A 24294-nucleotide genomic window follows, 5' to 3' on the forward strand; every position below is an offset into this window, starting at 1 on the left:
ACGTGTAAACATGCTGTGTACCCCTGAAGAATAGAAGCTCAGCCGACTGAACATCTTGTGAGAAAAGTATACATAATGACGCGCGCTGAGACAACATTTATTCCTGTTCTTTTTAAACTCTCACCATATATTTCTGAATGTCTAATAGGGCCGTCTTTGTGGCTTGGATTCGGTAGTGGTCGATCCTTATTCCTATCAGTTCATAAATGGCCTATGCTGCTTGCCTCTAAAACATTTTGCTCTACTTGACTACTTTATCTGTGAAAGCCGCGCCGTCATGGATGGAAATGAGTTTCGGCTGTTGTCTCTGTGTAGTAAGACATAGCACATATATTACAGACCTGCCGATGCATCTCAGTGGCTTTGGACGGAAAATTAGGTCGCTGACTTGAATCCTCCCCGCTGCAACCCCATTCGTTGCAAGCGAATGTGCGTTCGGCACATAATAAAGAACCCCTAGGCGGTCGATATTAATTCAGGGACTTCGTCTAGGTCCAGCCTGATAGCCCGGAACATCGCTTCGGCGCATTCTAACCTATCAATAAATCAACTAACTCGATTTTTCAGCACAAGATGACGAAGTGGTTTGCTGGTCACCGAAAAGGCGGCCATGTAGCCTTATTCAGGAACTTGTCGAGTTCACGTGTGTTCTTATATATTACCCCACAAGTTGCTCACGTCGATGAAGCCAACGCCAGGAAAGACGGTGTGCATAAAAGATAACACTTTCTTTCATCTGGTGCTGCAACGAGGAGCCCATAACGCAAATACCCCTCCACTCGCGACGTTCAACGACCCAAAATAAGTGCACGGTTACCACTCGATTTTGTCCTGATTCGCTTCACTTGGCCGCTCGGGACTTGGTAAAAAAAAAAAAAAAAGAAACGAAGAATAAAGAAAGGGTTGAGGAGAAGGTCTTTTGGAGTGACGACAACGAGGCGAGCTACCGTAGCGGTAATTTCATTACGAGACACGGAGTAGTTCGACTCCGCCGGTCGTTTCAATGGAGTGCTCACGGTACTGTAACAAAAGACGTTGACCTGTATGTGCGTAAAGCCCGCGCGGGTCGCTGGAAGCAAACTATCGGCGACACCGGAGAGAGGCGTTTAATTGGCGATCGATAAACGCTAACGCGGCCCTAGCTCCAGCCCCACTTCAGCACCCGGTTCTTCCTTTTGTCGTGTTCCGACTCGGCCGTCTCTCTTTTCCTGTCGTCGGCATCGTCGCCACGCTGCGTACCGAAGAACCTCGCGTCTCCCCACAGGCGTTCCCTTTTTGCGTAGGTCCTTCACGCTGAGTGACGCCTTGAATGGATCTGTTGGTTAAGATTAATCAGAATTATCTCTCTGATTACTCATAATGTATTGCAAGTGTTGGGAACGACTGCAGTCGGCCTCTCTACCTCTTTATTTGTCAAACGCGCCATGAATATTAAGCACCCGCAGCCTTGACTCAGCGGTTATCGAGTACGAAGCTGCAGGTTCCAATCCCGGCAGCCGAGATCGCGTTTCAGTGGAGAGTGGAATAAAAAGACACTTGCGGGCTGAGACTTTAGAGCGCACCAAGGAACCGCGGGTGATCGAAATTAACCACGAGCCATCCGCTACAGCGCACCTCCTAGCCACATTGCAGCTTCGGCATGTACTACAATCCATTAATCGTATATGAGGTATTAGAGTGGAAATGAAGCTCTCATAAAAGTTGAAAACTAGCACAAATTCTCAAATATATACCTAAAATACGGCACTTTTACAAATTATAGACCCACACGCGACAGACCAAGCTATACGTCCCCTGGAGAGAAAGAGAGGAGGAGGTTAACCGGGAGGTGAAAACTGGTTTGCTACACTGCACAGGAGGGAAGAGATGGGAGGATATTAGAGCGAAGGAGAAATGAAAGTTAGAGGAAAGTGAAGCCAGAGAAAGAGAGAACGAGGAAAGTAGAGGGGGCGAGGTTAATCACTTGATCTTCGTAATCGGCTATTCAGCGCAGAGGGCAAGGAAGGGTGGATGATGAGGAGAAAGATGTAAAACTTAAAAATTACGCAATGTTTACGCTGCATAGCTTAAATCTCGAAATAGAGCAGCAGCTGCGCAGCAGAAGCAACCTGTTCCGCACGCTTTTATTTGCGACGTTTTCGTTGTTTTACAGCCCGCCACATACGTACCGTCTTTGCTAAAAGTAACCAGGCAAAAAGGTTTCCTTTTCAGCCGTATAGTGGAGCCCTTAAACCTAAAAACAAAACGCATCGCACTGGTGAGGACAGGGTTTCTTCTTACTTTGCACAGATTTATAGCTTGGGGGTGGCTTAAATGCTAAGCTGCAGGGATAAAAAACAAACCCCCTTACATGGTTACTTTTGGTAAAGAGGGCACAATGGGTCTTCCTGTTGCCATCCAGAGTACCTTCGCTCCGCAGCGCTGGATCAGTACGAGCCTTTCGCATGGCCTCCCGGACCCGAGCTCGCTGGACTACCGCTCAATGAGGCCCACCTTCGGCCATGCCACTAGGCGAACTGACGCTGCGAACTTCCTTCCTCTCGTAGCTTCCACAACATCATACCCTTTCTCGCGAAGAACCTGCCATCGGCACCTCCTCACCCGAGCGAGGCAGCGTGTGAAGGAACTAGTTACGCACTCCTTGCGCCAAATCCTCCGCAAACGCCTAAAGCGCCTTCCCTCGGACAAGCCTTGTGGAACGTTCACTGTATCGATAACTTTACAGTCAATGCATCGGGCCCGTGTCCTACCTTTTAACGACGAACCCGCCTAGACAAATCAACTGTACACGTTGACAGCGCCGCATGCCCTGCAGAGAAGACGCAACTGTCGCTAGTTGCGAGAGGTGCACGATATCACGCGCAACTTCGCAACGCGCATGGGCGGCTATTGCTGATGCCTCAATTGGCGAAGGGTGTGGAAAGGAGGGCAAAGCGAAATCCTAATGTGTCCTAAAGCTACGAAACAGTTATTCACTTTAATAAGTGCATTCTCTGAAGCAAGCATGTCATGTGTAACTAATTCAAAAGTTGCCGAATTGGGACCCTTGTAGCGAATGAAGAGAACCGGCTGCCCAACAACTATGTCGCTCAGAAAACAACAGCAACATAACCCACAGGGTCTTCATTTTGTTTCGTTCATGTGAACTTGTTTAATTTACCGCAGAAAGTTATCCCACGATAAGAGGGAAAATTGTCAGAAGGTGCACAAGGTGCAGGCCGGTGTCTATGTACTGCTCATGCTTATCGGCTCCATTTTTTTAATAGCTTGGCAGCAACATGCTGTAATTGGTTTAAGCTTGCCTGTCCCGACGTCCAAAACTTTCTGCTAGCGGGCCGGACTGAGAGCTATTATTCCTTCCCTTATAACGCTCCTTATAGAGATGCTTTCGGGTTGTAATTCAAAAAAAAAAAAAAGAAATGCTCTTGTTTTCTGGCTGCTTCTGAAGACTTTCAATAAAGCTGCTATTCTCTAGCCTGTCTTCATCGCCGAAAATAGGGAAATAAACAATCTATCTAGCAATCTACTGCGCCCGTTGTCATCATTCAACCTGCTGAAGTAGTTTCCATAGTGCTAGGGCAAGGTAAGACATGAGGCAATTTTCATCCTCGCTTCTGTATTGGGTGGTTGGAATTTTATAAAAAAATGTTTGCTTCTGGCTTGAAAAGAAAATACCGATAGGCATGGCAAGAATCTGACGCTCTGACAAGTAAGTGGCGGCCGTGTTCATGCTGACGCACGCAGCCTTACTGCATAGCAAGGTCGTGATGTAGGCCAGGTGGTGATCCATGCTGAAAAATTGCTTCGTCGTGGCAAACGGGGACGAGACGAATTAAGCATGCTCTGTGATGTGTTTTCTTCATAGAACAGTCAACAAGCCTCCAGGTGTCAATCCGAAGCCTCGTCTTCCCGGCATGCCTCGGGTGTACTTGGTGGATGAAATGCTGCTAGCTTTCTCTCTAGTTAATAGGAAGAGTATAAATATAGAATTGTTGACTCTAAAATTAAGCGTGTGCACAACCACTTTGACCCTCATCGACTGAGAACGCCTGCGTTCATCTCAAAGGCAGGAGCGACATGAATGCATTAAGAAGATGTGTGTTAGTGCTGTACCACCATTCTTGACAAAGACTGGTCCGCGGTCGAAACGTCGAATGAACAATACCTACCGTTAAGTCTCGTCTCTATTATGTTTTTCATTTTTTGCTGCCGAACTCGTAAACTCGTGCATGTATATATAAAGGACATATGCAGCACGTCATTTAAGGAAAGTTTAGACGAGTCCACTGCGTAAGGCACAGCACTCGCCGCTGCCAATTTGTCTAGACGGACTTATTACTATGTCCCCCATCCGACCTCGAGACAGCACCACTCGCTCAGGTTATCGATCATTACCAGAAACTCTCGTATGAAGCAAAGAGCACGCGTGCACGGAACTGAGCAAACAGGGTCGCCGTGGCCGTCATTAGGTGGCCAATAGGCCATGTCCGCGCAGAACACGTGTCTTTCCCTCGGGGCAATCCATGCATCTACATAAAGTCAACACTGCCTGATTTCTCCTTCGTATGGTCAGTTCAAGGACTACGTCTGAACCGCAGAAGAGCAACTTCTATGTGTGTTCGGGAGGTGGAGAGAGAGAGAGAGAGAGAGAGAGAGAGAGAGAGAGAGAGAGAGAGAGAGAGAGAGAGAGAGAGAGAGAGAGAGAGAGAGAGTGGGAGGAAGTTGGAAGGGAAAGGGGCCTAGGTGGAAGTGCGGAAGTTCTGTGCAAAATCATGAATTGACACTCATCCTTGTTTATTCTTTTCCGCTATTCTTTTTTCCGTCATCATCCGGTTAAACACAGGATGGATGAAAGTGCGTTTTCAAAGATACAAGAAAAATGCCAGGCATCTCAAAGAAATATTGGTAGCGGGAATTAAGAAGAATTGTGCAGTGGTTTACTAGTTTCCTTGCTTCTGTTGCAATCTGTCCTTCTGCCGAGTCGAGGTCAATGAAGACCTGCCCCCGATTTGACATAAAATATTTACTGTCGCCTCGGAAGAACAGATCTGGCCACTCCCCCTTTTCTTTGCTTGAGGTATTCTTTGCCTCCGTGAGAGGCGGCGCTAATGCCCAATTCTGGCCGTCTTCGTTTAGATATCGTTCACCCAGAACACGTCGATGTCGTGTAAGGACAAGCCGCAGTGGCCGCGTCGGACAACTTGGATCGCAGCCACGTGACCGCTGAGTGTAACCAATCAGGGGAAGGTTCCGTCATTGGAGTAAGTGAGACGAGTGGACGGAGGACAATTCCACAAGCGACTCATTTCTCTTCGTGCGATGACACGTTACGAGCTCGTTTTGGAATAGCTCGTGATCCGGAGTCAAGACTGCAAAAAAGGTAATAGCAGAGGTTTCTAGATGTAGGGCGGGCACAAGCACTAAGCATGCACGAAAACTTGGGTGTTTCCCAGTTTTGTATCGTAATTCTTAAGCGAAAAATTAGCATATTACTTGTGGCCCTCTACAACACAGGTAACCTTCTGAATCAATAGCTATTGATGGCGATAAGCAACAGTGCGATGGAGAAATGCGCATGCGCACAACAACCTATGAGTATTCTGCGCCTGCGCACCTTGCAACCACCGTAAGTGTTGATTTGGTGCGAGATGACCTTGCCATAACGGCCACTCCGCCTGTGAAGCTAGTAGGCGTCACAAAAACAGTCACAAAGATTTATATACTATTCCTAGAGCATGTGCCTAAGCAGAATGAGTGATAACACCTTTTTTTAGCACAGGGTGAGAAATTATAGTCCTCGAGGTTGAGTGAGTACGGTGCTCTTTTTTGTCTGCTTTTTTTAAGCAATTCTCTCCTAGATGCGTAATCTCTTTAAAACGTTTTCAGTTTGGATGTAGAGGTAAAAATCAATTCGGTTCTGGATTGCGAACATTTCCTTCCATATCGCTCCTATCTGGATGCTTTCACTCTAGTTGCCTGAAACGCAATGGCATACATTAGCATATTTAAGAAAGCACTGAACCAAGGGTGGTCTTATTGCGCCTTCAGACTGAGCTTGAACGACGCGCTGTGATACAGATCCGTGTGTTGGAAGACAAGCTGCACTGATAAGCCTGTCTGTCGAAGTAAGCTGCAGAAACATCCGGATATGCGCGATATGTCCGCGCCCGATGCTTTGCATGTTATGTATTAGTAGTTAGGGAAAGACCTAGTGCTGTCGCTGTCGAACAGTTCGTACAGAAACGAGACAAATTTCTGAAGCCCAACAGGCTAGTGTGCTTTTCCCTGAACAGGGCCTAAACTTGCAGCGTTAGTGGAAGATTTATGTCGCAGAAAAATGAAGGAAATAGAGCTTATGAACTGTAACGTAAACATAAAAAAATTCTGCGTATTAACGAAGTGATGATAACATTTTTCATGGTGATTGTGCATAGATAAAATAAAGCGCGCCTTCCTGGCATACGGTGGTGAAAGGAGCTTGTGCCTTCTCCTTTTAGTTAATTTCGCCTGAGAGAAAATGTGGGCAGTAAAAAAGAAACGAAACAGAACCAAATCTCGGCGCTTTAAATCTGCGCAGGAATATCAGTCGAATATTGTCATCAACGAGGCGTCAGGTGTTCCTGCGTGTGGGGCTCGCAAAGTGGGATCGGCTGAAGAAGCGGAAGGAGTGGAGTAGCCCACAAGCAAGATCGCCAAAAGAATTCGACAGAACCTTCTAGCCATTCACAGCGCTGCTAGTCGACGCTTCTGGTTGACCACCGCGTATCATGACTACCGACCTCTTCAAGCGCACTGCCGCCAACGGCATGAACCCACCGGCGAGGCTGCGCAACACCAGCTCCGACCCATTCCGCGTTGCGACATTCTGCCTCACCGTGTTCGGAGTACACATCGAAGACACAAGCACTTTCACTGTCTCGCTCCCTACACGAGTGCTGCACATTTCCCTCTCGGTGTTGACCGTCCTCATGACCAACCTGTTCCTCCTGGAACACCTGGTCAGCTACCTGTACGGCCTCTCGGGATGGGTCTACACCAAATGGCTGGTGGCCGCAGTCACCGCAGCGCTCACGGCGGTCACCGTCATCGCCAGGGGATCGAGCGTCAGGCAGATTGCGGCCTTCTATCGCACCAACTTCATACCGTGGAGGTCGCGCGCCAAGACGGTGGCACGGGTCAAGTCCACCCTGGTCATTATGGTGATCTGGGCATTTATCTTCGCCAACGCCTTGGACTTTGCTGTCAACGGCATCGAGGAGGACGAGAAGATATACGCTTTCTTCTCCGGTTCGTCTTTCGCCAACGGGACGTTCACCCCTCATCAGGACCCCATCAGGGCTGGGTTCCTGCGCCTGGACGCCTTCATTCGCTGGTTCTTCATGCTTGGTAAATATACGCGGTCACCTTGGAGTTAATACTAGCCTAGCTATTATTAACTGAAATGAGCGTTACTTTGTGATTCCTTTTAGCTTGCCTTTTATAGCGCGCAAAAAAAAAAAAAAGAATTTGAACCTTATACCAAACTGCCTACTTGGCGAACGCTGCAGATTCTCCCACATAGCAGACCAGCACACATGAGAACGCAATAATGGCCTCGCAGTATTGTGGCAGCAGTACGCATTCGCGATAAACGTATCAGTCAGCTTGCAAGGTTAATATCTATGTTACGGCTTAGCCGACATGCGACTCCTTAGTACAGCGGCAAAAGAATAGAACTAAGTGGAATGAACAAAGGCAATATCCATGCTCAGAACAAGAACGAGTTCAACGACTGTAGTTCATGCGAGGTTCCTAAGAGCAGGAAATTGCTCTATAACACTTAAATGCACAAGACAGCGTTCATACCGTTCCGTCTGGACGCCCCAGCAAGACAATATCAGTATACCCTCATAGTCAATCACTTCAAACTCGTTGACTAGTTTCTCTTTTCATCTCGGCAGCCCAAGTGCATTATCCTATGGTTAAGTTATTTTCCTATGAGGACTATTTTTTACTGTGTTAGCACTAATGGCCACGCTCAGAAATTTCAGTGACCTGTGCGTGGTCATCCTGCGTAATGGAAGCAGAAAAAAAAATCCCAAAAAGGAAAGTTCTGCGGGTTGGATATGAACCCAGGATTTTCTCGTTGGAAGCGAGTACGGAACTTCACAGCCACGACGAGATTTTTTTTTTTCATCACTTTCTGTTCACGGTCAAAGAAAAAAGGGTTACATCAGTATCAGAGCAAAATAACAATAAGAACTGAATAATATTCAAAGTGGCAGCCGCAGTTGCGGCTGTGCTGCTGTGATTCAAAAACTTTTCAAGCTTGTCAGATCACTAGACACTGGCATTCATACAGGTTGCTTTCTCTGAGCATTGAACAGTTCTTTTTGAAATGTCACACTTTATATGAAATACTCCCTCGCTGAGCGAGCATAAACATCAACGTGCCTTTTAGTCATTCTCGTTTTCCATAGACTGAGGAGGCAGAGCAACATGAATAAGTCGTATGGGACACCGCCTTCATTATCGACAGGTAGAAACCTTATACTATTTGGCGTGACTGGGAGGTCATTTTTTTTTTAAGTCCATAGTCGGTTGACTGCTTAATATCAAGTAAAGTGTAAACCATAGATACCACTGCCAAGACGAGCGCCGAGTTACTTGATGGGTATAGGTGAACATAGTCTATGCGGCAAGGCAGCAAAAGCGGCTGCGGAACTTTCCATGAAGACATCCTAGGTGGCGTGAACGAACAGAAGGTGGATGACGTATATAAACTCCGCCTCCTTAGACGTCATGGAAAGCTACCACACACTCGCCTAAAAAAAACTCTGGGTGTCGCCCAGTCGCATCGGCAACACGCCAAACATGGACCAGGCAAAATGGGCAATGCCTTGGCTTGTCTTAAACAGTGCCTTAAACGCGCCACTGTCGCGAATAAATGCAACAAACGAACAAGAATGATAATGCGGTATGAATAAGAAGGTGGTGGCAGTGGTGGAATTAAGTGGTTCATCAAAAGTTAAGAGTGAATAAAATGAGGTGTTTGCAGTGCCGAACAAAATGTGTTTGGAGTGGTTTGAAAAATAGGCAAGCAGTCTCTAGTGTGATCAACTGCTTGCAAGCGCATTTCAACCTTGCTCTTGCAGAGCAAGACCAGTAAATTTTTTAAAGAGGACTTGTGCGGCCCATCAGTGGAAGCGCCTGAGGTCGCGTATATAAATTTTATCACCGCAATCACCACCACACAGAGAATTAATTTATAAAGCTGTAAAAAGTACGAAGGTCGATGCTGCATAGAACATGCTTGGAGGCTACCAGATTAACCACGCATTTCTTCGTTGAAATTAAACGAAGTATTTCTGTGAATACATTCGCCACGTACCAGCCCGAAATAGAGTTCCGCAGATGCCGCCATAAAGTGGTCCCGAATATGGCCGTAGTTACAGATGCCTAGAACTGCAGGGTAAGAATGAGAAGGTCGCTCCACGCTTTATAAGGAAAGTAAAAACGCAATAGCAACACAGCAGGAACTCGCTGTGCCTGTGCGGTAAGTAGCTGAAATGCAAGAACGCACATATAATACTTTTTCAGCTCAATTCAAGAAAGTATCGAAAAGGGTGCTTTCATGTCATTGCTACTTAAGTCTAAACGCGGCCGCTGAAGTTCCTTAGTCGCGATTAGATTCACACCGCCCGGCGGATGTCCACCGTACAGTGATCCTCTTCGCAGGGCCGACATGCTTCGGAATCTTCTTGTACACCTTCATGACGGAACTGGCGGCCGGAAACATGGACCACCTGAAGAACTACATCCTCACGCTCAAACACTCGGACCACGACGACCCTGCCGAGACGGTGCGTCAGATCCGGGACCTGTACTTCCACCAGGCCAGCACGGCGCAGGAGCTGGACTCGGCGTTCAGCGGTCTCGTCCTCCTCTGGTACGCCATGTGCGTCGCCTTCACGCTGGCCAACATCCGGGGCGCCTACCTGGGAGCCTTCCCGCCTCAGCCTTTCGGAGGCCGCGCCGTGTTCGCCATTTTGCTCGAGGTCTTCCCCGTCTACTGCGTCTTCGTGGCGCTCACGATGGCGGCCTCCGACTTCCACGACGCCACGATGGAAGTCCTCACGCAGATCGAGGCGTTCACGGCCATACTGGGAAAGCGCTACCAACTGCAGCAGGCCACCTTCTTCCTGGCCAACATGTGTATCGCCTCGGTGGGCCTCAATCCTCCGAGGCTCACCATCGGCCGCCTGTTCGCCATCCGCCGGTTACTACTCGCCATACTCGTCGTCTTGTTTGTCGCTGCGGCGGTAACCTCCGCAAGGATGGCGCGCGACAGGGACTAGATAGGCGCGTTGTCTTCTAGAGCCTGCGGAGTCGTGAAGAGAGTTAAGAGGCTAACGTTTTAGTTACTCATCATCGCTAGGCATCCGACAAAGCCAACTTCTAAACGCTGCGCAGAGCTTGCTTTGCTGAGTGTAAGGTAATGAGTTATTGGTTTTACCACAGCCCTGAAACTCTGGCTTTACTTACTGGCTTTTCCGAGTACAGACACCCCGTACTGAGATGTGCGCACCAACGTTAAACGCTGCGAGGAATCGGTCAGACTTATGTGGCCTGGGATGAAAGGCAGACGGTTTGAGAGGCGACTGTGTCTTACGGGAGTCTTCCCAGTTAATTACTGCAGTGTTTTCGATGGCTCAGGGCGTGTTATTTCACTGATGGTTGGTCAAAATACAAAAGGTTCCTGCGAACGTGGCCCGAATGCATATTAAGAGTGCTATAGGTGTTATCAGCTCGTTCCTCAATTTCGCGCCGTCGACGACGTCCGCAGCGCCACATGTCAGTTAGCATATCTGCCACCTTCCTGGCTTGGCTGGTAGAATGTAGAAAAGAAAATGGTGGTGGTGGTAGTGGTTTATTTAAAAAAAAAAAAGAAAGAAAAGAAAATCCCCTCACTGCTTTTCTGGGAGAGGACAGAGAGGAAAAGCGGGAGAAGGAGAGAGTATGGCAGGTGACGGTTGACAAAGTGGAGAAAAAAAAATTCCCCTCTCTACTTACAGGGGAGATGAGGGAATGCGAGAACAGAAGAGGGAGGAGGTGACAGGTGGCCAGGTGGCTTGGGTGTCCGCCTTTGCAGCGGGAGGTGGTTGGTTCGAAACCCACCAGAATCCACCACTGAAACGCATTGTGGAGTACCACTCACCTCCGGCTGGGTGAGTGGTGACTTTGCCAGAAAAAAAACGGAACACGTCTGTGAAAAATTCTTTCGTGTAACTAGACAGCTAGCGCTCAAACATTCGCTTCGCGCCCTCGCAACCATCCTCCGGAAGAAAACTGTACGCATTGTCTACACCGAAGTTTTTGCTCTTTACATCTGTACACAATCTTGATGAACTAGCCTTTACTTGTCTGAAGTAACTTCGCCGGTCTCACTAAGCGTTTAAAATGTCGTTCTTTTGGAAGCATAGTGTCTGTAAATGCAAAAAAACTCAGCACTTTTGACGCCCTCATTACAAGTCTGCATTTCGCTGGTAGTATCTTTTTCGCCTTGCCTTTTGCTGCAATAGGCAGTGTTTCATTCTTTTTTTGTGTGTGACACAGTGTACGCGATTTCCGTCTTTACCGTTATTTTGGTGTCAAATGAGTGCGGTGACCAAAAAAATGTGCCGGAACAACACACCAATGAGCGGACATCAAAGCGGGGACCGTCTTTTCTGCGCGACACGTAGACGTTCCAGATAAAAGAAACTCTTCTGTGCATCTCTTCCATGCCTTCGCAGAGAAGTAAGAAAAAAAACATTTCCAGACCACCATTACGGTCACGCCACGTTGCCTGGACAGGTCACTAATGCACTCCGCTACCAACTTCTGCTTCTTTTTTTCTTTCGGTATCGCGCACGCTTGAGAAAATAAAGTTTTTCGTGCGGAACGTGCCGTAATTGATTTGCCTCGGGAGAAGGCTTGCTCTGAGCTGTCTGACCTCTTCACGACGTCATTGTTATGCCCTTATGCCGAATGAAGTTACCACAGTATTGATTTGCAAGCACATCTGGACAGGCCCCGCATTGTCGCAGAACAATCGAAACAGTCTCCAGAACGTCAAATGCGGCGCTTCCCATCCTGCAGCGATGCGCACAATAGTTTCTGCTTTTGATGCGGGACGCTTAGCAGGCTAGCAGATGCCGCCTGTGCACTGTAATTATAGTAGGGAAAGAATTCCGCAGAACATGACGCAGATTTGCAAATCGTCGCCATTGTTTTTATTCTTAACTATATAAAAAAACTGCAGAATTATTCTCTGTTATCCTGGCATCTCGCTCAGCGAATGTGAAAAGGCCAGATGGATAAGAACGCAATAAAAATTTAATGAAATCGATAAATTTCAAAATGTCCTATTTCGACCTACCTCTTGGGGCAAAATATGACAGAGCACGGAGAAAAATGAGACGGCCTTCCAAAATAACATATTACCCGTCCATGTAATGAACATTTGGTTTTATGGGGTTTGACGCCCCAGAGCTACTCAGGCTATGAGGGACGCCGTAGTGGAGGGCTCCGGATAATGTCGACCACCTGGGGTAGCACAGTACACGAACCTCTAGCTTCGCCTCCATTAAAATGCGACCACCGCGGTCGGGATCAAACCCGTGTCTTTCGGGTTAACAGCCGAGCACCTTAACCACTGAGCCGTCATGGCGGCGTCCATACAATAAATGCACATCAAGTTGGCTCCACGGACATCTAGAAATATTTGCGAGGCTCTTCGAATGACAAGCAATGTACTCAGGCCGCAACCGGCACTGCTTTGTTCCATGGCCCACTGCAGTATTTGCAGTTCTGCCACCGGGCTCTGCGTACAGCCTGACTACGTGATGTTTTTATACTTATTGCATTCACCACTTTTTTGTTTCAGTGTCAGAGTTGCGCCTCCTTCGCTCAGCCGCGTTGAACAGGCATGCGTTTTGGCTCTATTTGTAGCTCTTGAAAACAAGGTCTTCAATGTGACGGTAGTCTGGACAGACCAGAGCTTGCTGCGTTGTCAGAATGCGCTGTTTAATAGCTGTTCCCTCCTACCGGACAGAGTACGACGACGCTGAGGTTCGTAAGACTTTTTATACAGTGTCTACCTTTCATAGAGTCTCTTTTTATTTACTGTTCTACAGTGGGCGCCTTTGCTAACTCAAAAATGCGTGATGGCACAGGTGGTGCTTGCATTTCTCAAGACCTTTCTACATGTTTTCTGAGCCCTAGTCGACAATCAATATTTTCACTTGGTACGTTCAGACCATCCTGAAGAGCGGGAAAACACATGTATAGCCTCAGAGCGAGCAATAAAACAATTACATTAGTGTAGTCCCTCCGGAACATCACGTCACGTTTTGCCCGCAGGTAGCCTGAAAAACTAAAATCAGTCTCTCTCACTTACTCGAGGCAGAAAAATTCTAAACATCAGAAAAGATAAGAGCAACAATCAAATGCAGTAATAAACACTTGCGCTAATCTGTACGCCAGGATGATTAAATGCACAGTTTTTAATATTGTGCCGCGGAAAATTTTGCTTCTTTTCGGCCGCTTTCTTGTTCACCAAGGCTCTCTTCTGATTTTTTTTATTCTGCGTAGAGGCAGCTAATCTGGTAAACCTTAAGATCTACTGTAGTGGATATGTGGTGGGTCATGCTACCTAAACATCAAGTTAATGTGATTGCTCTCGGGGACACTAAGTAGCCAAATGTCACGTTTTACCCCACTCTTCCTTAATTATTCGGTTATGTCTTCTCAGATGAAGACTGCGGCTTTAGATAAAAAAGGCTACCGAAGACGCCTTAAAGTATGTCTCAAAAGTCGGCAGCCGCAACCATCGTTCGACATACTCCGTACCACACGCTGGGCAAGTAAAGCGGGAAATGGGAAAAAAATGGCTGGCGGTTTAGAATTGTTGAGCACGAAATATTGTGCGAAAGCACAGTTTTTTGCAGACGGACAGAATCTCCACGTACCTGGAAGTGCGATTGAGGTGTCCACTGACCCAGGGAGCCAGTTATGCGCGTCTTCAACTTTACGGTCGTCAATGCCAGTTTACCCAACGTACGCCGACGACCTATGCTCCACTGCCTCGTTTCTGCAGCAATGTTTTTCAAATTAAATGCATTTTGATGTAGTGCCTTGTTTCTGCCACCGCATTGCCCACGCCAATGCATGCAGCGCAAATCTCTCTGTCAGTAGCGCCACACAGCTCAAAGCATGATTATTAGTTTGGTAGTAGTATTAGTTGATACAGAAGATAATGTCCAATGCACAGCGCGAGAGTGTCTAGCAGTTTAACACGGGGCGTGTTCGGCTGCGGTGATAGCCCAGTGCTCTCTTTTTTTTCCAACATGGTATTTACTTCACGAGGTAATGCACGTTCAGAAAGAGGCTATATACAGGTTATTTACAAAGAAAGCATGCAGCTAGTGACTGCGCTGCTGTAGCTCGAATCGCAGTGGCGGACATTTATTTTAGCTAAAGCTACATTGGCCACGAACTTGCGATTTCGCTGTGTCGGTGCTCCGAGGAGGCACAGAGACCGACCTTGAACGGTTGCCTAGCAACCGCCGCAGCTGGCAGACGCCGCGCGCTCGCCGCGCCATCTGGCATGACGTCACACCGCGCGCCTCGCCGCGGAGCCGCCGCCGCCGTTTGGTATGACGTCACACCACTTGCCTCGTCGTTGCGCTCGCCTCCGCTTTCCCTACGTATATCCTGGCATTGCCGAGCTAAGTCACTGCCATATTTTTCTCTTATTTTCCCTTATTTCACTTGGCACAAAACCGTAAACGTCGCAAGATTTTTCTCGACGTTTACCTATCGAAATAGTGCTTTCGCACTACAAGCCTGCAGAGGCATTGCCCGTACTTGCAGCAACCCACGCGTGAAACCGTTTTCTACCTTGCCGAACGTAGAGTCACGGGCTTCACCGCAGCAACGCGCAGTCTCGAATGTGCAATACCGTGACGCAAAGGGAGGAGCAAGCGAGGCACTTCCCTCTATTGGCGACCAGCAGTTGCGTTTTTTGGAGGGCCAGATTAGGTCATCTGTTGTGAGCTCTCCCATGAGCTGTCTACCTATGCCGCTCACCAGTACCGACATTCGAAGAGATGAAGAGAGCTGGAAGATATCGAGAGAAATAAGTGCAGGGGAATACCACGTGCGCTTAGCACTTAACCCTTTTTAATGCCTGGCGTACCATATTCGACGCAGGGTGCAAAAATGTGAATAATTCTCTTTTCTGCACGCAGAATTAGATAAATCGCTAACATAATTGCAGAAACAGCCTTTTCCAACATATATATAGATATAAAGGCCAAAGTGTCAGCTTCCAGTGGTGCATGCTGGAGGTCATGACGAAAGGTAAGAGCTAACTGCAAAAACCAAAATGTCTGCATTCAGACTGCTCCATGACTATCGGAAGCCGATAGAGCAGTTTCAAATTTTGGTCTTGGTTTACAGTATATGCACGTGAGCGTTCTCGCACAGTTTTATCGTCTTTTGAGATTCATAAATAATCCATATTAAGTAAGTATAATTTATTTTCTAATAATATTTCTCTGGATAAACCTCTGAGATTTCCTTTTTTACATGTTGCCTTTAAATTGACCGTTCCTGGTGAAATCCTGGACGATAACTTCTACCTGACGTTTTCAATTTCTTGGCATCACAGTGTTATTAGTTCTCCAAACTAAGCTCGCTAGTTTGTCATCTTTCTAGTCTTGCATCTTTGCTCTATTCTAGAAACATGGACAAGAGTTAGGTGCATCAGTGTCTTATGTTATTTTACCCCAAAGTCCTCTTCCTGTTTCTTAAATAGCGCAAAATAAGACCATTGAACCCAGTTGTGATTGGGACCATGGCGTCACGACTTACCATACGCTTGCACTCCACATACGAAACTTGTAGCGCTTGAAAGACGCGAAAAGTTTCGAAGTAGACAACACGTGCGTGTCTTCTTTGTCTTTCAAGCGCTAGAAGTTTCGTCATGACGAACCAATTCGGCCAAACATAACCATCTCCTCCTAACTTAACCAGACATGTTGTTAGAATGGAAGACTGTTTTGACACGCGCGGGCATGTCTGGCGTTTCACCACCAGCGGACAGTTGCTGGATGCGATGCGAAAGATGAGAGGATGAATCTAGGGGTGAACGCTCAACGCTCTGCGCACGGGAAGATATGCACCAGGAACAGAACTGCTAGCATTGCGAGGGTAACGAAACGCGACGAGGACCTGCGGCTTTGTGCGATGCCGCAAATGGCTGCTCTCGTAAACGAAGAAACGGAAACGACGACGGCGCTTCTTCTCGTCGCCCTTGCGAGGAGTTTTCAACTCGCCCGTTCCGTGCTTCTTTTTCGTCGCACGACCTATACACTGCCACAATGCACCCCCGCGCCACCGCTGCCTCACAACGGTTCCCGGGGGACCCATAACAAAGATGCGTCAGAGAGAATTTCCCCTTTTGTGAGGCGCCCGCGCAGTATAAAAGTACACCTCTGATATTCTCTGTGGCGCCTCTGCCCTCGCGTCGTATTTCGTCTGCGATATCTCTTCGTTTGTTCTCGCCTCTGCTCTTTATCTTTTTTTTTTTCCAAACCGGGACTCGAGGCAATCAAACTCAAGCACGCAGAGCCGCGCACACGCGCATGCTAAGGAACCTCGAAGCGATTGTGATTTGCCTTCTGTGTACGGCAAAGGGCCATAGAAGGGGGCGATATATATGTACGGCTCGATTGTCTGAGCGTCCTTCCCGGGCTCAATTTTAGCCCCAGCGCCTCCTATCGGCGACGACTGCGCAGTGCTAGATCTCGCTCTGAACGGGGTCGAGCCCTCTCAGGGAACACGTTAGTGAATCGCTGTCTTTGCGCTGCTGCCGCTGAAAGCTGGAATAGGCGCGACTGATCAAAACGTCAGAGGTCCGGGCTTTTGGAGTCTTTGCTGCAGATTCCACTGCACCTCTGTGCCTGTAAGACTGCTTATATTTCTTATTTTTGGTCAAATGTGGCGGCCCCGCAGTCGGAGAAAATAGTCATGTGTGTGGAATGAACACCCTTTAGATGAAGATGGACTACGCGCTTTCTTTGGCCGCAGATGTTTTCGCTAAAAGAAATAAGCAAGAGCAGGAAAAAAGTTTTGTAGACAGGATGCGCAGGGCAAGTGTCTCACTCTGAATGGGCACTTTAAAATTGGCGTGAAAGGGAGAATAAAGCAAAAAGAGGGGGGGGGGGTGATGAAGACTTTATGAGTAGTAAACCCGCGCAGATAGCCTAAGTCGTGAGCGTGTACGTCGAATTTTCACCTGTTCGACTCCACAGCGAAAGTAGAGCTCTCGTACTCTTAGCGCAGAAAGGCAGATAGAAACGAAAGAGACAGTACACAGCGCTGCTAACTGACATTTTACTGAAAGATCCACTGCATATATACAGCATTTTTTAACAACAAAAGAAAAAGCAAAACAAAGGCATATCGTATGTCTTCTATGCTACCTCGTCTCCCTGTGTGCGAAGCTGCGTGACTTGAGATAATTAATTTCTTTTCTCTTCAGCGATAATGAGCGCGTGCAGACACCCGTGCTGCCGGATTTTACAATTTCGAGTGCTTCAGTTATTTCCTTTCCAAGGTGGGATTTACATGGGCACAAACCGGAGCTTTTTTAAAGTGCAGGACTGCAGTTTCTGCGTTCTCGAGTGTGTTCGACCTGCCATCTCTTACATGTCTTTTTCGCGTGCTGCCTGCACCTTTCTGTGTGGCCTATGTACCGTTTAACGCAGGCGAGCGGTATGGAATAAATCACCTCTTAGGTGCAATCCACGAAGCGCTTCTGGAGTATACGGACAGTTTTTCAGGTGCGGAAAAAGCACTTTCACGCCAGCTCTGTTGCCGGCTTTGTTCAAGTTTTGCGAGATCGCGTGAAATCACAGGATAACCGCCACTTTCTACCTTTTTCCGTTGTCCAGTTAACTCGACTTAGTCGCTAGCCTGTTCATCTCTTTGAGCACACTCTCAGCGACTGACGCAGTGAACGCTCTCAGTGAACGCTGGTTTCCTGCGCTTGAAAGGCGCAGCACTTGATTGACAAAGCAGGATCCTAGCTTGTGTGGGCAGAATTTGTTGATAGTTGTTCTGGTGGAGCACGACTCCCGAGTTTCTCTTTCGACCGGCTTGAAATGCGGAGAGCGGAAAGGGAGCAAAGGCTTGTTGCCTCTGGTCTCGAAGGTCCAGCAGACGTGTCCTGTTGAAAAATGTAGCCCCAGAGTAGCAAAGCCTGATGCAATCTCTTTCTGGTACCTGGTTCAGGTTTTCTAATCTGGGGTTACATTTTTCAACAGGACACGTCTGCCTTCGACCCCAGTCGTGACAAATCCTTCCTCTCTTAGCTCTCTGCGCACTTCAAGCTGGTCAAAAGAGGAACTGGGCAGACGTGCTTTACCAGCGCTCTCAACAAATTCTGCCTACACAAAGTTGGATAGTGCTTTGCCGACCAGGTGCCACGGCTTCCAAGCGCAGGATACCAGTCTTCACTGTTGGCGTCAACTGAAACAATTCACCCACCCTCCATCTTCCAGATAGCTCCATCCACCCACGCAGCAGAGGGAATAAAAGCGACGGCAAAACCAAATTCAAAGACGCATTGGGAAAGCGAACATTGTAGAAGCGAAATGTGAAGGCAATAGTGGTATCGAAGATTTCTCGGGTCAGCGTTATACATGCACACGGATAAAGCACTGCCGATATAATTTTCCAAGGCATACTCGTCGAGGATCAAAAGTGTGAGTCTTTTTTCTGCTTCTGGCCTCTGGGACTCACTGCGACGTATAATTTCGAGCAACCTGTTCGGAGCTTCGAAGAACAGCGAGTCATTAAAAATTGCTCCCTCTCGCATCGGCCCTTCAAATATTCGTCGCGTTGCATAGGGGAGGACTCCAAGCCGGTGGTGCGCGTAAAGAAGTGAACGTTTCGAGCCTTTGCCTTTTACGGGGTACCGAACATCGGTGGCAAGGCCGCTAGAGCAGATACCTAACACTCTGCGCATATGCGTGGCTTTCACCACGAGCCCTACACTCCAAAACCAGTGTGTCAACTTTATTTATTTCTTCACTCCTCACTCTCTCCCTATTTTCCTTCCCGACTCTCCCCCTTCACAGCGAGGTTAAGTGTCCACCCAGAGGAAAAGGATTACTGCGCCTTCCCATTCGTCGTCACTCCTTCCTCTTCCCTCCCCCATCGGTGAGCCTCCACAAGCAGTACTCGTTGACTTTCGCTTTTTCGAACTTGACGGGCTACGCCTTAACCTAGACCCAGCCGGGAAAAGTGATTTAATCTTTCCAGTCCTTCAGCGTCGCAGTAGCCACCGCCCATAGCAGCGCTAACAAGGCGTGCGCTTAACTGCGCGACATCCGTGGGGGCTGTGTGTCCCACAAGGCTGCGTCTTTGTACGTAACAGCCTCCGCCTTATCCCCGAGAAGCAAGGCGGAAAAGTTTCCGCGCTCTTAATCTTTCCAAAGCCTCGCCGCGTCTTCGGAAGCCGCGCCTGCAGGCCGTGTAAATGCGTAATGCGGGGTGTCGGGAAGTTTGGAGCGAGACGACGTCGGGGTCGGGCGTATACCAGCGTAAACCCCAGTGATGCGTGCTTTGTTTGCCATTACCACAAAGCGGCTGCTGCTGCGTGAGGGTAAGAACTGACTTTAATGGTAATTACACGCCAGTGCCACCCATTAGTTAATCTAAGACACAAAAAGAAAGACGCGTTCTTAATTATTAGGGCTAAAAATGAAAAGCGTGACTATCTACCCGCTTTTCAAGTCTATGATAAACGGTACTGAAGCTTCGTGCAGTTCGCTTCAGCTTTCTTGTGCAGAAAAATGCCTGAAAAGCTAACAAGAAGCTGCTGCTCTAAGCCGACAAGACGCGTGCGGCGCATTATGAGGTGAAAGTAACGGCTTTGTTTCGTTCGCCAAAAGTGTTATGAAAAATGCCTCGCGTTGCCTAAAAAAAAATTCCATCTCCTTTTTTCTTGAATCCTTGTTGATTTCAGCAGAGTCGCGGCTCCTGAGAAGCGCCAAAACTTAAGCCTGGAAAAGAATCTCCCCTTCTTATGCTTTTTCTCCTTATTTTCCGGCCTTTAACAAAGCAATGTAACAAGGTAAAGAAGGAAATTAAAAAAAAAGGATTCCTCTCGCGCGCATGTACAGCGTAGAGTGAACGTAGCCGCTTACCTTTATAATTTATAAACTTCCCCGCGTCCTAGCAGATGCGTTGTAAGGAAAGCGACGAAGTGCGTATTTTACCTCCGCGCTAAAAGTTCGCGGAGTACAGGTGACGACGTAAAGCTGGCGCACCGATTTTTGCTCAATCTTTAGTCCTCGAAAGAGGCCGGCTCTAATGTAAAAGTCAACAGACATTCCCGAATCATTACGTCCCCCTCTATTTTTTATTTCTTCAATTGTTTATCGCTTTAAAAATACACGGGTAAAGTGCGCAAACGACGGCCAAGCAAAGACGTGCGCAGCGATGCGGATTTGCTAATTTCGATGCCGACGACGTCTAGCGGTGGGGGGCAAGCACAAGGAAGAGAGGGTAGAACGGGTGAGGAGGAAAGGCCGGGCGGCGAAAACTGCCGGGGTGTTTCTCGATGTACGGTTCGTTCTCGATCCAAAACAGCGCAGGGGAACAGAAGGCAGTTCAAAAAGCGAGGGGGAAGGAGGGGACGTAAAGGCGAGTTTGCGGGTCATTTTTGAACGTTTCAACTTTTTTCGCCGGGCTTCCTGCGTGCGCTCACGCGCGGCGGCGGCCGAGGAGCAGGGAAAATGATAAAGGAGGGTGAGGGTGAGTTAATTAATAACTCGCCAGACGACGGTCTTCTTGATTAGCGCTGCAAGTGACGTGCTAACGAGACCTCGGCTAAGAATAATGAGATATCGATGGCGATAATGTGGCGCGGACGTTGTGCCAGACCCCGCAATTTTTGTTTTGTTTTGCGTGTGTGCGTGCGATTATGTGAGTACGTGTTTTGAGTTCAAAAGGAAGGAGGGATAAATCAACGGGGAACGGAAAGCGAGTTTTTGAGAAAAAAAAATATAGGAACGCGGAGTGCAAAGATCTCGCGGCTAATGACGGAACAATAGGATTTTAAAAGTAACGAGCGCCAGCACAAACGGCTCGCTGGAAAACGATGTCAGAGCGGGGTACCGCGAGAGCCCTATGTGTTCATTCGTTTGATTCGATTCCGTCGTCTTTCTATGCGTTCAGCGATACGCGGGGGAGAACTGGATTCGTGGTGCCGAGCCAACCCGCCCCCGCTGCTTTTAGTCCGCTTTAGGAAGCGTATAAATATGCTACTTGTTCATGTACTTTTTTTTCTTTCTCTCTTCCCTCCGTTTCGTCATTAATGCCCATTTCTGAAATTTGAATGTGTTTTTCTCGCCCAGGGGGTCGAACTGAGCCGGATAACAAATTGTCTTCATTGTGGCGTGAAAAGCAAAGATAAGTTTTAACCACAATCTGCTGGTGATATCGGTTTTGTTCTCTCACCTCGTTTTTTTTTGCGGAGACACGCTTTAAGTTTAGGACGGGGATCCCTGGGCTCGAAGGCTAACTGCGAGTTGTTCACTGTGCTGCTGTATGGCTATACGAAAACAGACGCTTGACGAACCATTCAGTCTAAACGCTATAAGATAATTCTTCTCATCTGTTGCTGTTTTCAAGATGGGCCACTGAGATAATGCACGCGTGAGTTTTTCCACCGGTAAGGGAAACTAGCGGTGTGTGAATATTCAGAACTTTCAAACAGTCAATCGAGTATACTGCCATTGTATTGTCTGAACTAATCAAATAGTTCATTTTCCAAATTATTCGAAACGAATCGAACACGCTTTGCAAGTTTTCGAAAAGTTGTCGAATAATTGGCATGGTTTTCGAATAAGTCTTGACGTAGTTTTCGTCCCCCACTCTTTCAAAAAACAGGGCCCACTTCAACGCCATACAGCTTGCTGCCGTGACTGGTTTGAACGAGAACGACGATTCAGAGCCATGACGATGCGGTTCAATTGCGTTGCGATATTCATAATGCTGCTAGACTGGGAGACGCGGCAGTGCTCAGGCAAGTTCAGTAAATCCTACTTTGACGCCCCATCCCGGAATCCGTGACTCATACGCAGCTGTCACCTGTTTAATCTACAGAGGCGTGGCGCTAGTTTATTCGCTGTCGTCACCTAGACAAAAGGTAATTTTCCCAGACGTATGACATGACGGTCATAGACGTTTAGCATAGCAGAGACGTATTAGCGCACAAGTATATCGAATTACAGGACGCCTCCTGAATACGCGCAGTGGCAGTGGTGGGGAGTACGATAAACCGGTATACGTATCCGCTAGTACGCCACCGCTGGATCTCCGCTATACCAAATCTCTCTAATATACCGACTTCGTACTGCGTGCCCCCTAGAGGAGATCAGCTTTACATGCGCCGGCGCTAGCGTTTAGTAATGACACACTATTAATCATTTTGCACGAATATTCGTAAAAATATTCGATTCCTATTCGATTCAGTTCTATCTTTATTCGATTCTAATTTGATTCCGTTCTTAGCTACACTACTCAATGTACTATTCACACATCCCTAAAGCAGAACCTTCCACTAAGTCAAAGGCGATGAGTGCTTTGGTATTCCTCACTCCTTCTGGCAATTAATTAAGGCATAAAATCTTTTGCCTCTCGTGCCTTAATTTTGAAAAGGGTTCGCAAATTTTGCGTTTTCGTTGGTTTAAGATTGATGGTCTCTTGTGTTTCTTGAAGCAAATGTGCTCGAAAGATTTTCGAGTAATATTCGTTTTTGAGTACTTGGTCCATACTCGATGAAAGCACGAAGCAACGAATAGAACATGGCGCGGGTAGCGCCCTCTCTCTTCGACTGGGTAGAAGATCGGCCTGCTTCATTCTGTTAAACTACATGGGTGCACAACATGACAAGGAAAAATAACTTTATATTACAGATATAATTTTGTGAACAATGTTTCGTAAGCCCTTTACGCTTAGCTGTCGCTCAATGCAAGACGCTGCGGGCAGGCTGTGAATTTAAGGACGAGACATGAGGGGACACCAAGAAACATGCTTCGCAAAGCTGAAGAAGTTCAAATTCAGGTTTTTAATCCAGTGCGCGAGTGAGGGCACGATTAGGAGTTGATGAAAAAGGATGCAAAATCCTGAAGAATTTAACTATGTTCTGCACATTTGCTTGTGGAAAAGGTTTTGACACAGTGCAAGTACCCGTAGTCAAGCTGACACTGCGTAACGAAGGCAGCGAGAAAATATGCGTAAATATACTATAAAGCTGAGGAGGACTGGGAAAGTACAAAGATAACACTCGCTCTATGAGGAGGGGTAAAATACTAGAACATATCATAAAGCGAGGGTGCCAAACATTGTTCACCACAGGCCCACAAGAATATTCAGAGCTTTAGACCGAGGGGAATTGGTCCTAAGAAATTATTGGAAATGTCTACACAGCCACCGATTTACTGATGACATCCTCCCGCTACCCAGTTCAGGAGGTGAATAACAGATAAATATTCAGCACTTGCGCAGGCAAAATGTGACAGTAGGCCTGAAAATTATCGCAACGAAAACTAAGGTAAAGTTCAACGGTATCTCTATGGGCAGCGAAGCATACAAACTTATGAGCGAGCAAGCCTTTCTGGGCGGAGTAATTACGGCAGGTCATGGTAGCACGAAAGAAACCGGCAGGCGAATGAGTGTAGTACTAAGTGAAGACATATAATAAGGGAGAAATTACTCATTGACGTCCACCCGAGCGCAGCCATACGGCCACAAAGGAAAACTCTACAGCTTTCACAGAAACTTCGTAGTTAAAGAAAAATTCGTCCTGGTCCGGGGTTCGAACCCGGGACCACCGCTACACCGGAGCAGTCGCTCTACCAATTGAGCTAACCGGGACGGCAAGCTTATGGTAGGGCGAGAGCGAATTGATCTATAACTCGAAGTGGGAACAGTGTTTGACCATTCATGCAAGTTGCTGGTACCCCCTAAAAGAAAGCATATAAGTAATGCAATCTGGTGGCGCCGAATGAAAAATCTTGACATGACGCTGAGGGCAGTATGGCGAGAGTTGGAAGTGAAGATTATATGTGCAATGTTACATGAGAGATAAAGAGAAATTCGAATAAGATAGCGCAGCCACATGTTGAAGAGGTACAAGTTGAAGTCAAAACGAAGAAAGACACGGGATGCGCACAAAATGTCTATGGGGGGTTT

At 47.5% G+C, this 24294-nt stretch overlaps 1 protein-coding gene across 1 annotated transcript; it reads left to right on the forward strand.

Moving 5' to 3' along the window:
• Positions 1-6767: 6767 nt before the first annotated feature.
• LOC149365004 (uncharacterized) lies at positions 6768-10406 on the forward strand. The gene is made up of 2 exons (XM_089570232.1): positions 6768-7386; positions 9718-10406. The coding sequence occupies exons 1-2, from the start codon at positions 6768-6770 to the stop codon at positions 10335-10337; spliced, it is 1239 nt and encodes a 412-aa protein (XP_089426358.1). The 3' UTR covers positions 10338-10406.
• Positions 10407-24294: the final 13888 nt, after the last annotated feature.

The sequence above is a fragment of the Amblyomma mixtum genome, chromosome 2, assembly GCF_055824585.1.
Source record: "Amblyomma mixtum isolate Tamu chromosome 2, ASM5582458v1, whole genome shotgun sequence".
Lineage (NCBI taxonomy): Eukaryota > Metazoa > Arthropoda > Arachnida > Ixodida > Ixodidae > Amblyomma > Amblyomma mixtum.

What these genes read in the sequence shown, in the direction of transcription:
- LOC149365004 (XM_089570232.1), top strand. Translation starts at nt 6,768, where the DNA reads ATGACTACCGACCTCTTCAAGCGCACTGCCGCCAACGGCATGAACCCA. An exon ending in TCGCTGGTTCTTCATGCTTG is followed by an intron (nt 7,387 to 9,717) that starts GTAAATATACGC and finishes TCCTCTTCGCAG; the next exon opens with GGCCGACATGCTTCGGAATC.